General features: G+C 35.6%; 1 protein-coding gene across 1 annotated transcript in view; it reads left to right on the forward strand.

Annotated features, from left to right (window-relative positions):
* The window catches only part of LOC108754530 (thyrotroph embryonic factor), an 87,418-nt gene that overhangs the window by 37,160 nt on the left and 36,301 nt on the right, over positions 1-13,957 (forward strand). Inside the window, exon 2 of the mRNA XM_018496922.1 lies at positions 1,580-1,609. Coding sequence (XP_018352424.1) covers positions 1,580-1,609 — 30 coding nt within the window. The remainder of the gene's footprint in view (positions 1-1,579; positions 1,610-13,957) is intronic.

Raw genomic sequence — 13,957 nt, forward strand, 5'->3', positions numbered from 1 at the left:
TATATAATTATTTTATTTTATGTACGTTCAATATATAATTACATAGGATTCAATTACCATATGCAAATTATGTATACATGTAATTATATAATTTTTTTTAAATAAGATACTTCGTTGTTGTAACAAAGATATATTTTTTAACGTTAAACTTGTTGATATATTTTCTTTAATTAAGAGTTTATTACTTCCGACTTTATAAATGATCAGAATTGACCTTTCAAACGAGAAAACCTTAGTTATTCCAATTTACTTTAGATTATATTAATATACACATAAATAATCACTTCTTTCTCTGTTATTTTTCTTATATAATCATAATTATATATCCGCACTTCATAAAAGTGTACGGAACGATATCTCTAGATAACAGCTCAATTATTTACCTTTGGCAAATATTATTAGAGCAAAATATACACAAAGGTGTAATTAGGTTAACGAAGAATCTCGATTATCATGGAGGACTTATTATAATGAAATTCAATGGAGGTGAAAATTAATTGAATATATTTTCAATTATAATTATCATAATAAAATTACTATCGATTGCTAGAGCTTTATAACAATATTTCATCGCAGGTGCAATTATAATAAATGCGATGTGAGACAATCTAACAAATTTACCTCCTAGAAAAACATCTAACAGTTTCAACAAGTATAAGAACGCTTTAGATAAATAACTACCCGTCATATGTTGCGCGGTGGATAACCAAACGTTTTCATCCTTCATCCCGTATAATTACCTTTGATGCTCATACCGTAAGACTGTTCGCACAAACCGCCGGTGTATTAATGAATAATTAATAATCGCAAATGGATATAATCGCGGCACGTGCAGCGCGGCGCGACACGACGTCGCTGTCGCCGCGTCGGTATATCTGCATTTTCTATTCGCTGTTTTAAATAATGTACGCGAAGAGGAATAGCGGGGTGTTGCGAGCACCACCGAGAGACCCTAAGGTCGCCGGAATCCGCCGTGCGGTGCGATGCGGTGAAGGTCCGAGAGCAGGAAAGTGGCCGCGGGCGCGTGGGCCCGGGTGGGCAGGGCCTCGGGGTCAGAGATCACCGGGCGGCAGAAAAGAACCGGGAAAATGTTCCTGCCGCGAGAGATACTCTATCTCTCGAGTCATAATGCGCAAGTGGGAGGCTGCACGCATACGCACGCATAGAGAAAGAAAGGGGAGGGGGAGAGAGAGAGAGAGAGATGCACGCTATGCGTTCGTCCTCGTATGCATCGCGATGCGGACGTGCAATCTCCGTGAAAGAAAGGGACCCTTTTGTCCGCTCTTCTTCCCTCCTCGCTTTATTGGGCTTTGTTTTACTTCGCCTCCACCTCCGGAGAATGCGATTCGTTGCGCCGCGAACGCCATGTGATCTTCGACACACGCGCGAGTATATAATATGTCGTATATAATGCACGTAAAATGAGAGAGAGGAAGAGAGAAGGAGAGAGGGGGGGGAGAGAGAGAGAGAGAGGGGGGGGAAGAAGAGAAAATCTCGATTAGAGATTTTTCTCTTTTTTATCTCTTTCATTTTCAAATCATAACGTTCAATAGCAATATTATAATTGTATCGTTTTCAGGTGACCCCATGATAACATCCTCTCTGAAGGGTAAGTGACCATCGACGATCATTTTTTTTCTTATTTTGCAAATTCCCGAAGGATCCACGAAAGGATTCCTGACGCGAAGAGTTTGTCTCTCCTCAAATCGGAAACGACAATACGACGAGTCGCTCCCTTTTGCATGCGTTGTATCAGTTACGTTCTACGTCCACGCTTTTTATGTTCTACAATATTTTCGTAGATTATAGAGAAAATAGAGACTTTAATTATAAAGCAACGAATACAGCCGATTATTTCTAATGATTATTTTTGAATCATTCCAGAAAAGATATAATCATTTTAGGAAAATAGTACAATAAAAATGTGCTTAGGTATTTTAGCTAACAAAACTGTTGTATATAATTGAAAAATTTGTATTAAATTTAAGACATTTCACATGGTTGTGAAAATGGTCCACTCAAATTTTTGTGTTAATTCAACAAGATAAATATATTAGAAAGTAATATAAATATTATATAAAGAAATCGTCACAAAAAGTATAATATCGATATGTAATACACAATTTGCAAACAAATGTGGAAATGTTTTTTCAATAAAATTGACATTTATGATATATTAAGTTAATACATATTTTATACATTTGTTAGAATTTACATTTTAAACTACATTACTTTTATGTTATTTGTTCACTTATTCATAAATTATGTTTTGACACATTAAGAAACATTGAATATCAGTTTGAAATTAAATTTTAACAAGAATTTGAGTGGAACAATTTTAACATAAATATAAAATATTTTTTACTGTGTACGTGATACTCGGTTATTATTTCTCAAGAATAATTTTGTAAAAATTTGTAAAGTCGGTTTGTCGAGATGATTGAGAAGAATCAGAACTCTCTTATATTAATTATAATCGAAATTTTTGAAATGCTAATTTTACAGAGGTCATAAGAAAGAAGTTTAGTACAAAATGAAAAATACAATCGACATGATAAATAAAAAATTCGTTGATTGGACAAATATCTTGGGCAGATAGAACAAGCGGGTGCGCAAATCATCATGCAGGTACGAAGTTGCATTCGATCGACGCGATATTTCGCGAGAAACACGAATACTAAGGGTGGGAGAGAGGCGGCAGATACGTGAAGAGTTGCCCGGCCTTGTGACGTCATATCCTGTCATGTCTTCATACCTACTCATGTTGCGATAGTCACGGAGAGCAAGAAAAAAACCTCATGCGTACGTCTCTAAAATGTTATTCATCCTCATTTATCATTTTCAAATCGCGTTCTAAGAAACGAATAATGCGACGCCGACTTTTTGCAAAACTTTCAAATTATTCGAAATGTCTTTAATATTTAACCAATGAACAAATCGCACAAATAAAAATGGAAATTTTTCTCATTGTTTTTACGTTTTGTAAAAGTTTATATGTTAAGGATGTATCAAGTGTAGGTATATAGACTTTGCAGAAGGTGACTGGAATTAAAAATTTTTATGCTTTCTGTATACAAATAAATGTTACATATAAAACAGTTTAATGGAATTAGTATTTATATTTTAATATATACAATATATATTGTACAATACAATTTTATAGTTTCAATGAAGACTTTCTCATTTTATCTTAATTATTTTTGAAAAACTTGTTACGTCTTATTGCAATAATTTTTTATGCAGGTTCTAAATCGCCATCGTACTTTTGTATTTACTTTCAAACACAATAAAAAAATTTGTAATTTTTTCATTTTGTTAAAAAAATATTGTAATTTATCCTTAATGTGTGTATACTGATTTTAGAACTCTGATACATTAATTATGATATTCACTTAATAGATATGTAATATAATTTAACTTATTGTGAATATATAATCATTCTTCGGAACAACTCACGCTTTAAGTCACCAGACAATTTAAGCGTTTTATTATTCTATTATTGTAGTTCTTATTGTCATGATTTCAACCATTTTTAATAGTCTGCCTACATGTGTTCGCGTTATGGCAATTCGAGTTGAGATATAATCAATCGTAATTATGATATATGGAGGTGTCTTCGTTATTCACCTGTTTTATCGTACGATAGAAATACCTGACTATCGATAGTAATCTCTCTTTTGTTAGTTGATTGATTAATTATTGATCGAGTATGTAGTGTGTTTGCGTTGCTTTTTGAGGTACTAACTGAAAGAACGTTTCGACTAAATTTTTTAAATAAAAAATATTATAATTTCTAATAAATTTTTTTAATTTCTTATTAGGATGTTTGTATTTACATTAATCTTTATTTTTTAATTCTAATCGCAGTTCGATGTTCATATTAATCGTAATTGACTGTTATAATTACGGTTTCATATTTTATTCCTTAAAATATAACGTTTCATTCTAGAAACAGCGATCGAATTAAGTTAATGGAATTCAGTTTCGCGCATCACAGATCCACTGAAGACGAATAATGTTTTCATTTCTCATTTTATTTTATTATGTTTTATGAATAAAGAAATGCAGAATCATCTTATGCTAATTAAAACGACATTAATTTTACAGTTTGTACCCAAGTATTCGATTCTCTTGAGCTCGAAAAGCTTTCCATTTCAAAGAAGCGTTTAAAAATTCGATTTAAACTTTTAGAACGGCTGCAAAATGATCTCTTTTATATAAAATAATTAAAGAAAAAAGGGTTTTTTCGATAAAGCTACTAAAATCTTTATTATATTTTTGATTAATAAACTATCTCTTATGCATGAAGCGGTTCCTTGATGGTAAAAAAAATTTACGAGCGATTGTGTCTTAAGACAGTTCATTCTACGTATCTATGAAAGATTAATATCACGTGTCGACATTGCATGATGTTCGTGTCTTTCCCATCGACATAAAGAATAGATTATCGATGGCGGTGGTGGGGATAGAAACACGAGTAGAATGAGAGGTAGATAAATGGATGAACGTTTTTTCTCTGTTTACTAAGCCTGATTGGTTGTTGTTGATCCAGCAGTACTGCTCCAACCAATCAGACTTAGTATAAACAGAGAAAGAACGTTCATCCATTTATCTACCTCTCACTCTACTCATGTTTCTATCCCTACCATCGCCATCGGTGGTCCATTCTATATGTCGATTCTATGGTCTTTCCTCACGGAGTTTGTCTCGCGGTGATTAAGGTCGAATTCTGGCGCGGATGCATTTAATAATGGGTTTCAATGAAATTTCCGTGCCGGTGACAGGTAAACAACAAGACAACACGCTCGTTCGGGCTCAACTCGATGGAGAAAAAATGATGCACAACTGCTTAACAAGTACTGATTTCCGTGCGTGGATAATCGCATAATGCTCCCAGAATTATCGCGGTATAACTTTCCCTTTTGCGTCAATTATTTCAATCGACAATCCGCGATTGTTGAGCATCGTTTACAGCCGGTAACTATATTAAATTATTAAGTAATGTTGTACAGAAAGATGAACGAGTTAAATATATCTTTCAACAAAAATGAATTAAATGCAAACTATTGACGTTTGCCTTCGACGTATAATATTTTTTTAAGAAACAAATTATATGCTTTTAAAAATTCATTTTAAATGACCGATCGATTTTTTTTTGTAAGACATTCTTGCACGATAAACTCGCAAGTTTCTTCGTCGATTTTTCTAGTAGTACTAAGTACGATCAATTTCAAAATCATCAATATAATTATTGAAACATATAATTAATCAAGACGGCCTTAACTCACTATTTAAAAGCTACTTTGCACACACGCACAAACACACACACACACACACACATACACAATCTGTTGTTTTTTCCTCCAACATTTACTCTGATTGCATAAAATACCTTACGTATTTGTCAGTGATTAAAAAATACCTTTGTGATGAATATTCATAGAGATATAGAAAAAAATTGTCCTGATATTTATGAATTCTTACTTAACACTAATATAATTATTCATGCGTTGTTAATTAACAAAAGCTTGCCGTTCCAATAAGTTATTAGCGTTTGTCTCCTGTTGTCGATCGCAATTATTTCCAATAAATTATTATATTAAATACGCGACTTCTGCAATTGCGCGATATTCTATTTTTGCGTCATATAGAATCTTACGAGTGCGTTTGAACCTCCTTTTGATCTAACGGCTTCGAGCTCGGCTCAATTAACAGCTGACAAGCAGATGTTAGCGGCGTCGCGCAGAATATTTATGTCAAAAAGATTATAAAAGCTACACGTGTAATTTCAACACGCCCGCTGCGCTTCCTGAAGGCGATGATGTACTGAGAGCACGTGCCCGGTATCTATTGGATTAGTAAATAAAACGATAAAAAACTGAGCAGCTTAAATAATCAGCCGTGCTTAAACGTGCCACGTGCGCGAATCATTGACGAAATTGATAGCGATAATTGAATTAGTTTTATTTTAGATAGACGGACTGCAGCGAATTAATTATAAGAAAACGATACGCCCGATATATCTTCTCTTTTTTGTACGACAGGAGATAGAAATTCGAGAATTGTGTTTTGCGCTTCAAAAGTTTAACAAATGAAATTAATTAAATAAGAATGTTTATATGTATTCTCTCCAAATACAGATGTCGTTCTACATTCTTATACCACGTGCGGGGAAGAATGATTTTGCTGAAAGATTTCAAATAGAAAGATTTCTGCTACACTGTTAAAAATTCCATAACACTTAATATACTTTTAAGTTACGCAATTTGAACTTAATTTCATGACATTATATAAAATTTAATGTATTTATAACTGTAAAGTATATTTGTGTACATGTACATGAAATTTAATGTATTTTTCATGAAAATTTGTAAAATTTAATGTACTCGTTCATTACATTTAATAACTATTTTTTGTAACTTAATTTTCAGTTAAATCATTCGTTACTTTTAATTTTTATGCATAACCACGAACTTCATTTAAATATAAAGGAAGCTTGTGATTACATTTCCAACAATATATGGATACAGTACTAAAAAGTATGTAAAGTGTGCAATGTATGTGTGTATAATTGATTTTCTGTATATAAAAATGACACTGTACATATTTAAATGTATTATATTAATCCATTTTTGTATCCAGTATAGTGTGTTATTTTTACATGGAAACGTATCTAATCATACACATATATTATAGTCACTTTTTTTATACACTTGAATTTGCAGTGTGAGATTAGAAAATAATTTTATTGGACCAATAAAATAATTATGTTAGAAACTGAGAAATGATATAAAAAAATGCTACAAAAAAATGTTGATATTTTAGCAATCAGATGAGTCTCTAACAAAATGATTTTCAGATTCGTGTATAAAATTTGAAATCTTTCAGCAAAATCGTTCTTTCCGCGTATATTTCTGTAATAAATCGCTTAAATGAGCTCATCGGGAAACGATTGCGGAAATTTCCGTGAGATGCACAAATATACTATCGGATGCTACGTCGGATCCGTTGCATCGGCCACACTTCGCGTACCGGCAATCAATTCGAGCGATAATAAGTACGTGCTGACTTACGTATATACATGCGGTCAGCAGTTGAGAGTTGTGTCGGACGGATGCGAAGTTATTGCCAGGATCCATTCGGGTCTCTGTCATGTACGTTGCATCCGCGTATACGAAAGGTCGCGAACGAAAGTCCCGCAAACGGTATTTACCGAAAGGTAATAATTAATAAACGCGCTGCCGCTTCCAGGTTCATGATTTTTTTTTGTACCGCAAGAGCGTCCATACGCAAACTTCTCGTTCTTGTTCTTCGTGAACCTATAAGGACCGATTCCGTTGCATCGTTAGACGCAACACTCTTAGAAGGATTATCTAATCCAGACTCCGTTTTATATATGCGATACGCAAATTAAACGGTATATATCGAGGCGACAGAAAACGATGAAGGAAAAAAAAAATAAATTTTTGAATGATTATTAATGTAAATATGTAGCGTGCAGTGAAGATACTGTCTATGTGATTAATTACGTTGATATTACTTTATCCGAATTTTTTTCTGAATAATAAACATATGGCGTTTGTAAATCGAGAATTTTTCAAGTGTCTTAAAATGAAAGTAAGAACGTTGCCTAGTTAGTAAAGTATACTTCCAGTTACAGCAATAATACAGCACGGCACGGCGTAGCTCTGTAATTATTTACTATTAAAAGAGAAAAAATAAATTGATAAGTGTTGCTGGAATGATTAGATACTATTATTATTAGGTGACGAGTGTCTTTTAGCTTCTCTATAAGAGGCGATGTATAACAAAAGATCATTCATATTTTAATTCGAGATAAGATTTCTTAAGAGATTTGCAACTTGAACTTGAATTATTTATATTGTAAGTAAAAATACTTTTTCTTAAAAATATTCCTTCTTTTATATTTATAAAAAAATTTATTCTTGAAGACCATCAAAAGAAGATTAAATTTAATTTAAGTTATTTATATTATTATATATATAGAAATTTTGAATAAAGAGAAATTGTTTACATTATTCTTTACGTGATATATGTATAATAATTAATAATAATCTCTAAATATTCATGTAAATATATGTATTATAATTTTTCTATCATTTTTTAACTAAGGAGATTATGAAATACATTTGCATAATAACGAAAAAGTAGCGATTAAAACAAGATAAGTTTTAAAATGATCAAATCTCTTTTCAATTAGTAAAAAAATTGAGCACGCGCTTGCTTAAAAAAAAAACTTGGCAATAATGTAAAAAATTGTTGACTCGTGCGCATTCTAGGTAAGAGAAGGTAAAAAAGTAAAAATTCATGTGTTTTTTTTAACTTTTTTTAACTTTTTTTAACTTTAGAATTGCAAAAATATTCACAAGGCTAAGCGAATTAAATTATTCGAATAGCGAAAGCAAAAACGTGAATATGGGGAAACATACTTATCGATACGGTGCAGTTGTGGCTTTAACGCAATGGTAAATTTATATAAGACTGATATAATTTATATGCATTTATTGATCCATGCCTATAGAGGGTTTTTTTTTGTATGGCAAAAAGGTTTTGATCGGAAATTTTTAATTTATTAAATGCAAAAATATCGAGCGCTTCTTGTGTCACATTTTATGATCATCATCAGTTTAAATAGTAGTTATATTAAATTACTATTAGCGTAACGTTTTTCAACTTTTTTCTATTCGCGGCACATTAAATGACAAGTCAAATTTGTAGAAGTACATCATTAAATATACACGCTTCATTGCTCAGTGTAATCTTTATCGGAAACCGCTAACATGACATTCACAAATAAACAGTCAAGTTTTTAAGTTTTATTTTGTTACTTTAAATGCGATTTTATTACAATGATAAGATATCGGTTTGGTTAAAATGAGAATAAACACAATAAAACTTAAATAATTTTCACAATTTTTAAATTATTTTTTACTTCATGGCTTATTTTCGCTTTTTTTTTTGTTTATTTCTAAATTTTTTCGCTTCTTTTTATCTTCTTCAAAATTTCCGCGACCTGGAGATTTACACCTGGAGACTCTTTGCAGTAAACAGATTGAAAAACCTTGCACGCGAAGAATTTTGATATTGATTTTACAAAAAAATTTAAAATTTTGTTAGATACAGATTTGAAAATAATTTTGTTAGACCACAAACGTCAAAATAATTATTTTATATTACATATAATTAGAAAATAATAAGCAATGCTGCGAAAAATTTGATTCTAACAACCAATTTGAATTACGAGCATAATTATTTTGATGGTTACACGAAAACAAAATTATTTCCAGCAACATTTTAGATCTTGCAGCAAAATCGTTCTTTCTGTGTGTATTCTGTCATCCTGTAAAAGATTCATTGATTTCGCATTACAACGGCAATGAATAAAGTAAATCAGTTAACGAAACTCGAAGAAAGAACGCGCGCTTTTTCACGCGTTCCGCTTTTAGCAACTGAATTATTAGTCGTATTCACACGGAAAAAGATGACCATCCTCTGGAAGGCAACCCACATCCGATTCTGTAATAACGAGGCGGAGAGAATGCACGCCTAGGAGAAAGTAAGTCGCCGAAAGTTTCGTTTTCACGTTTGGCCCGGTCCTAAAGCGACCGGTTCCGACATTCTGATCTGATCCGCGAAACGTTGCTTCAACCAGATTGTGAAACCGGCGGGTATTCGGGCTATCGAGATTCAAACTGAAAATTGCTGGAATCGATTGGCTTCCGCGATTTCTTATTCAACATCCTATTATTGAGCATCAATGGCTAAAAGTTTCACTGTGACCGATTCAAGAAAATTGAAAAGATAATTTTAACTATAAAATAACATATACAGATTATGAAATAATCAGATTATATTGCGATAAATCAATGGCACCGTCTCTCCTCTTAGCACGAATCAAAGATGGGAGTGAAAGGGTCCAGAATCAACAGGTTGCTCGATACTCGTTTCAGTTCCCGACCGACCTTTAGCCGGAAAGCTGTGGCGTCTTTGCTCGCATTAAGATCTCCCAAGCTGATAGAACGTATGAATATGGACGGCATTTAATCTATGCATATAACAATAAAAATATTTTTTAGATTAAATAAGAGAAAGTAAAAGAATAAATTATCGAATTTAGTAATTTATTAATCATTGATAAAACTATTTTAATTCCAATTTTTTTCAATAATTGTTGTAAAATGAATAAAAATGTAAAATTTAACTAAGCAGCGACAAAGTTCGGCTTGTTTAATAAAACTGCAGTTGCTTTGTAATTTTATATGCAACAATGTTGATATAAATATAACAAACTTTCTTTTTTTTGTCTCTCTCTTTTTTTATCGAACAAAATTAAAAAAAATTAGTATGAAAAAATTATGCTAATGTGTAATTAAATAAAGAATACTTGGTCACACAGAAAATTCACCAGACAAGTGTCTGACGAATCTCTATGAAATAAAATAAAGATGAAAAGAGAGCAAAAGGAGAGGAAGGAGAGAATGAGGCAACTAAAAACGAAGCAAGAGATATAAAAAGAAGTACGGTGAGCGAAGAGGAGAAAGGAATCCTTCCGTGACTCGCGAGAGTCCGCAGGTCTCTCGTGGTTTCCGCGTTCGCACAACAGGCATCGCGTCTACCGGACCGGTTCTGGTGATTCAGAACCTCATACCTTCACTACGTAACTTATGTCGGGCCCTCCCGCACTCTCTTTTTTCTCTCCTCGTACGATCATCACAGTGAAAGAAGAACTGCAATCGGTATGATTGAATGATAAACAAAACTTTATTTTAAACAGATACAAGAACCGAAAAATAATTATATTTCGACATTGAAAATTACAGTTCTCACGTTTCCTACAAGAAACTTACAATGTAGTGTTAAAAGATTGTCTCAAAAAAATTGTTCAAAAAAAAAAAAACTGGAAAGTATTTTCTGTGATTTCCTAACAGAGTTTCTTAAAGGAGAGAAATTTTATGAATTTTTTACGCAGATAAATAAATACATGTTGTAATTAAGCCTGTTGTAATTATTTATGAGAACACTTTCGATTTTACGGTGTTCTCCTCTTTATGTTCCAATCTTCTTTCTTTCGTTAAAATGATCTTCCTTTACCGAGAGTTGTCTTTTATTAAATTACACTCAGCTACGACTAACTGCCGAACGCTTCCGCGTTGATCGAAGGTAGGACAGAGATAGCGGGATTCTTTTTGAATCCTGCCCACGGATGCCCGATCCTGATGGCCCTGACCCAAAGCGAGACACGCTTTCGCGAATTATAATGGCCGCCACGGAACATCTTTGTCTACGTTCGCAACATTAAATTTGGATATTAACGCGCGATTACTATTATTAGAATTGAAAAAAATTCTTTCGTAGTTTGATCATGAAATACAATAAATCTTCAAGATATTTCAAATTCAGAATTTACTTTGTTGTATTATTTGAAATAAGATAATTAATTTAACATAAACAAGTCTAAATAATAATAATAATAACAATTAAAAAATCGGTGATTATATGATATTTCGAGCAATAGCGGAATGCTCTAATGATACACGGAAAAAACTGTTAATAATTTCCTTGGTTGAAGTAACTATGGAGAAGTAACTATGCTTAAGCATTGATGGCGATACGGCAAAAATTTTGTAATATTATAGTTTGTGCATTTTACATATTTATCTTCGGAGTCCAAAAAAATTATTTCCATAATCTTTTTTAGGTATTTCAGCAAAAAACATGTTCTTTCCGTGCGTGAAACGATTTCGATTTAATTTATTCGGAAATTAGGATTTCTATTTTTACAAGCATTAAAATGCATGAAAAGTAAAACGGGGTGGTTGGCGAAAATCAAAAAGTGAGCCGGTCGATCTCGTTATGTACCTATGGAATGGCATACTTTTTGCAGCATATTTTAATTGATCGATCTGTGAAATTAATGAAGTGCCCCTGCGCCCCTTCGCTAAGTAAAATCGAAAGTGGCAAAATACCGCAGTCGAGGCGATACGAGGAGATAACGTTTCAGTCTGGTAGGGAGAGGTACGTTTACTTGGAGGGGACACAACTTCCTCTTCTACCGTACGCGATGCAGACGAAGATGACGGTAAAACTTTAAAGGCAAGATCGGTGGATCGATGTTTGTTTGCTGATGAATAATCATGCGTTTAAAGATGCGAATACGTCTCGTCTTTCTAAATGATGATCTTACAGCTCGAGAAACCTCAGGACGAAGATCGAAGGAACAAGACTGAGGGAAAAAGAAGTCGATCTATATATTTAAAAACGAGCGGAGCATGAAAATTAAATTCGTCAGAGTGTTTCGAAGCGTAGCAGCTAAATCGTGAATAAAAGCTCCTACGTTCTTCAGCGTCCGAGAGTCTGGAGAGTCAGGTATCGGGAGAGGTGATAAAGTAAGTAGAGACGGAAGGCGAGCCACAGACAGGACAAGTGAAAAAGTGCGACGCGATCAGCCGGAGCGCACGAGCAAGCGGGCCAGGCAGGTAGACACCAAAGGACCACGGTGACGTTCACCAGGCGGGAGGAAGAGGCCTGGATCTGGATCCTAGAAACTAGACAGGGACGTCGATAAAGCTGGTGCTCGCTGGCTCGTGTAGGAAGGAGAGACGTCGTCGGCGAAGCGAAGAAGGAAGAAACCGGCGGGGTGTGCGCGCTCGCACTTTTGCGCGACGAGTGGGGTCAGGTTTTAGATGTATAGTGGGAGGTGGGGGCGGGAAAAAGCGGATGTTGGGGCGGAGGAGAGTGAGACGGAGCATCGGTGGGCACGACAAAGAGGGAAAGAGCCTCTCGAACGGCGTGGCGCTTGCGACTCAGTGTCTTTCCGGACGCCACACGTTTGAGACACGCACGCGAGAGTTTCTTTTTCCTTCTCTCTCTCTCTCTCTCTCTCTCTCTCTCTCTCTCCCTCTCTCCCTCCAACCTCTTCCTCTCTCTTTCTCCCTCTCCCTTTCTGTGCCCACCCTCTACCTATCCTTCTCCCTCCTGTCTATGCCTGCCTGGACGCCCGTCCGTTCCTCCGTCTTCCTCGCTCCGTCCTTCCTCGTGCTGTCTCTCTACGCTCACCTCCAGGACGACGTTGAGGCAGCACACCGTCCGTGCCCTGCCCCCTCTCGCCGGCTATGGAGTGGGACCAATAGGAGCGCCGCTTCCGGCAACGATGGTGCTCCAATCGGCATACGACGCCGACGGATAGACGCTGACGAGAGGCGATTTTGACAGTCGACACTCAGTGCTGCTCTCAGAGCTCGTAGTTCGTGCGCTGGACTTACTTCGAGTCTGGGATCCTTGTGACTCGCGAACCGGAGCAGTGCCCTTCGCAACGTGGACACCCTGTTGCGCGGTGGACACCTCGCGAGCTTCCGAAGCTCGCAGTTTCAGTCTGACCGCTCGCGAAAGTGCTTGTCTTTTTATTCGTTGGATATTGGATTTTCTCAGTGAATCACGATCGTATCAGGCCTATTGTGAGTGGACCAAATTGAAGATTTAATCGAGCTCACTGACAGACGAGGCGCGAGGATTGACAGCCATCGCGTGAACGAAGAGAGACAGCGAACCGCTCTCGAGAACTCGCCTTTATCCGGGATAATTCGATCGAGGCGAAAACGCTAAACGATCGATTGCGGAAAATTCCGCGGCTGATTCATAGGATAGACTTTGCGAGCATTCCCACGGAGATTCCCGCGCCTTCAGCACAATCAGAAATAATATCGTATGTTCGCCACAACGCGCCTCGCTTCTGCAGCCGAATCTATTCGATAGCGGGCGGACAGCCTCGGTGATCAATAGCCCGCGATAGATTCAAGTAAATTCCCTCCGCCGATACGTACAGACACATCGCGGTTGCTTCTCGCGTCGCAAACATCCCCGCTGTCGCACGGATGCGAGCGCGTCGTCCGTCCAGTCGCAAGTGAAAGGAAACTTCGGGGACGGGGGGGGGGGGGGG

Source organism: Trachymyrmex septentrionalis, unplaced genomic scaffold, assembly GCF_001594115.1.
Source record: "Trachymyrmex septentrionalis isolate Tsep2-gDNA-1 unplaced genomic scaffold, Tsep1.0 scaffold8, whole genome shotgun sequence".
In the NCBI taxonomy this organism is placed as follows: Eukaryota; Metazoa; Arthropoda; class Insecta; order Hymenoptera; family Formicidae; genus Trachymyrmex; species Trachymyrmex septentrionalis.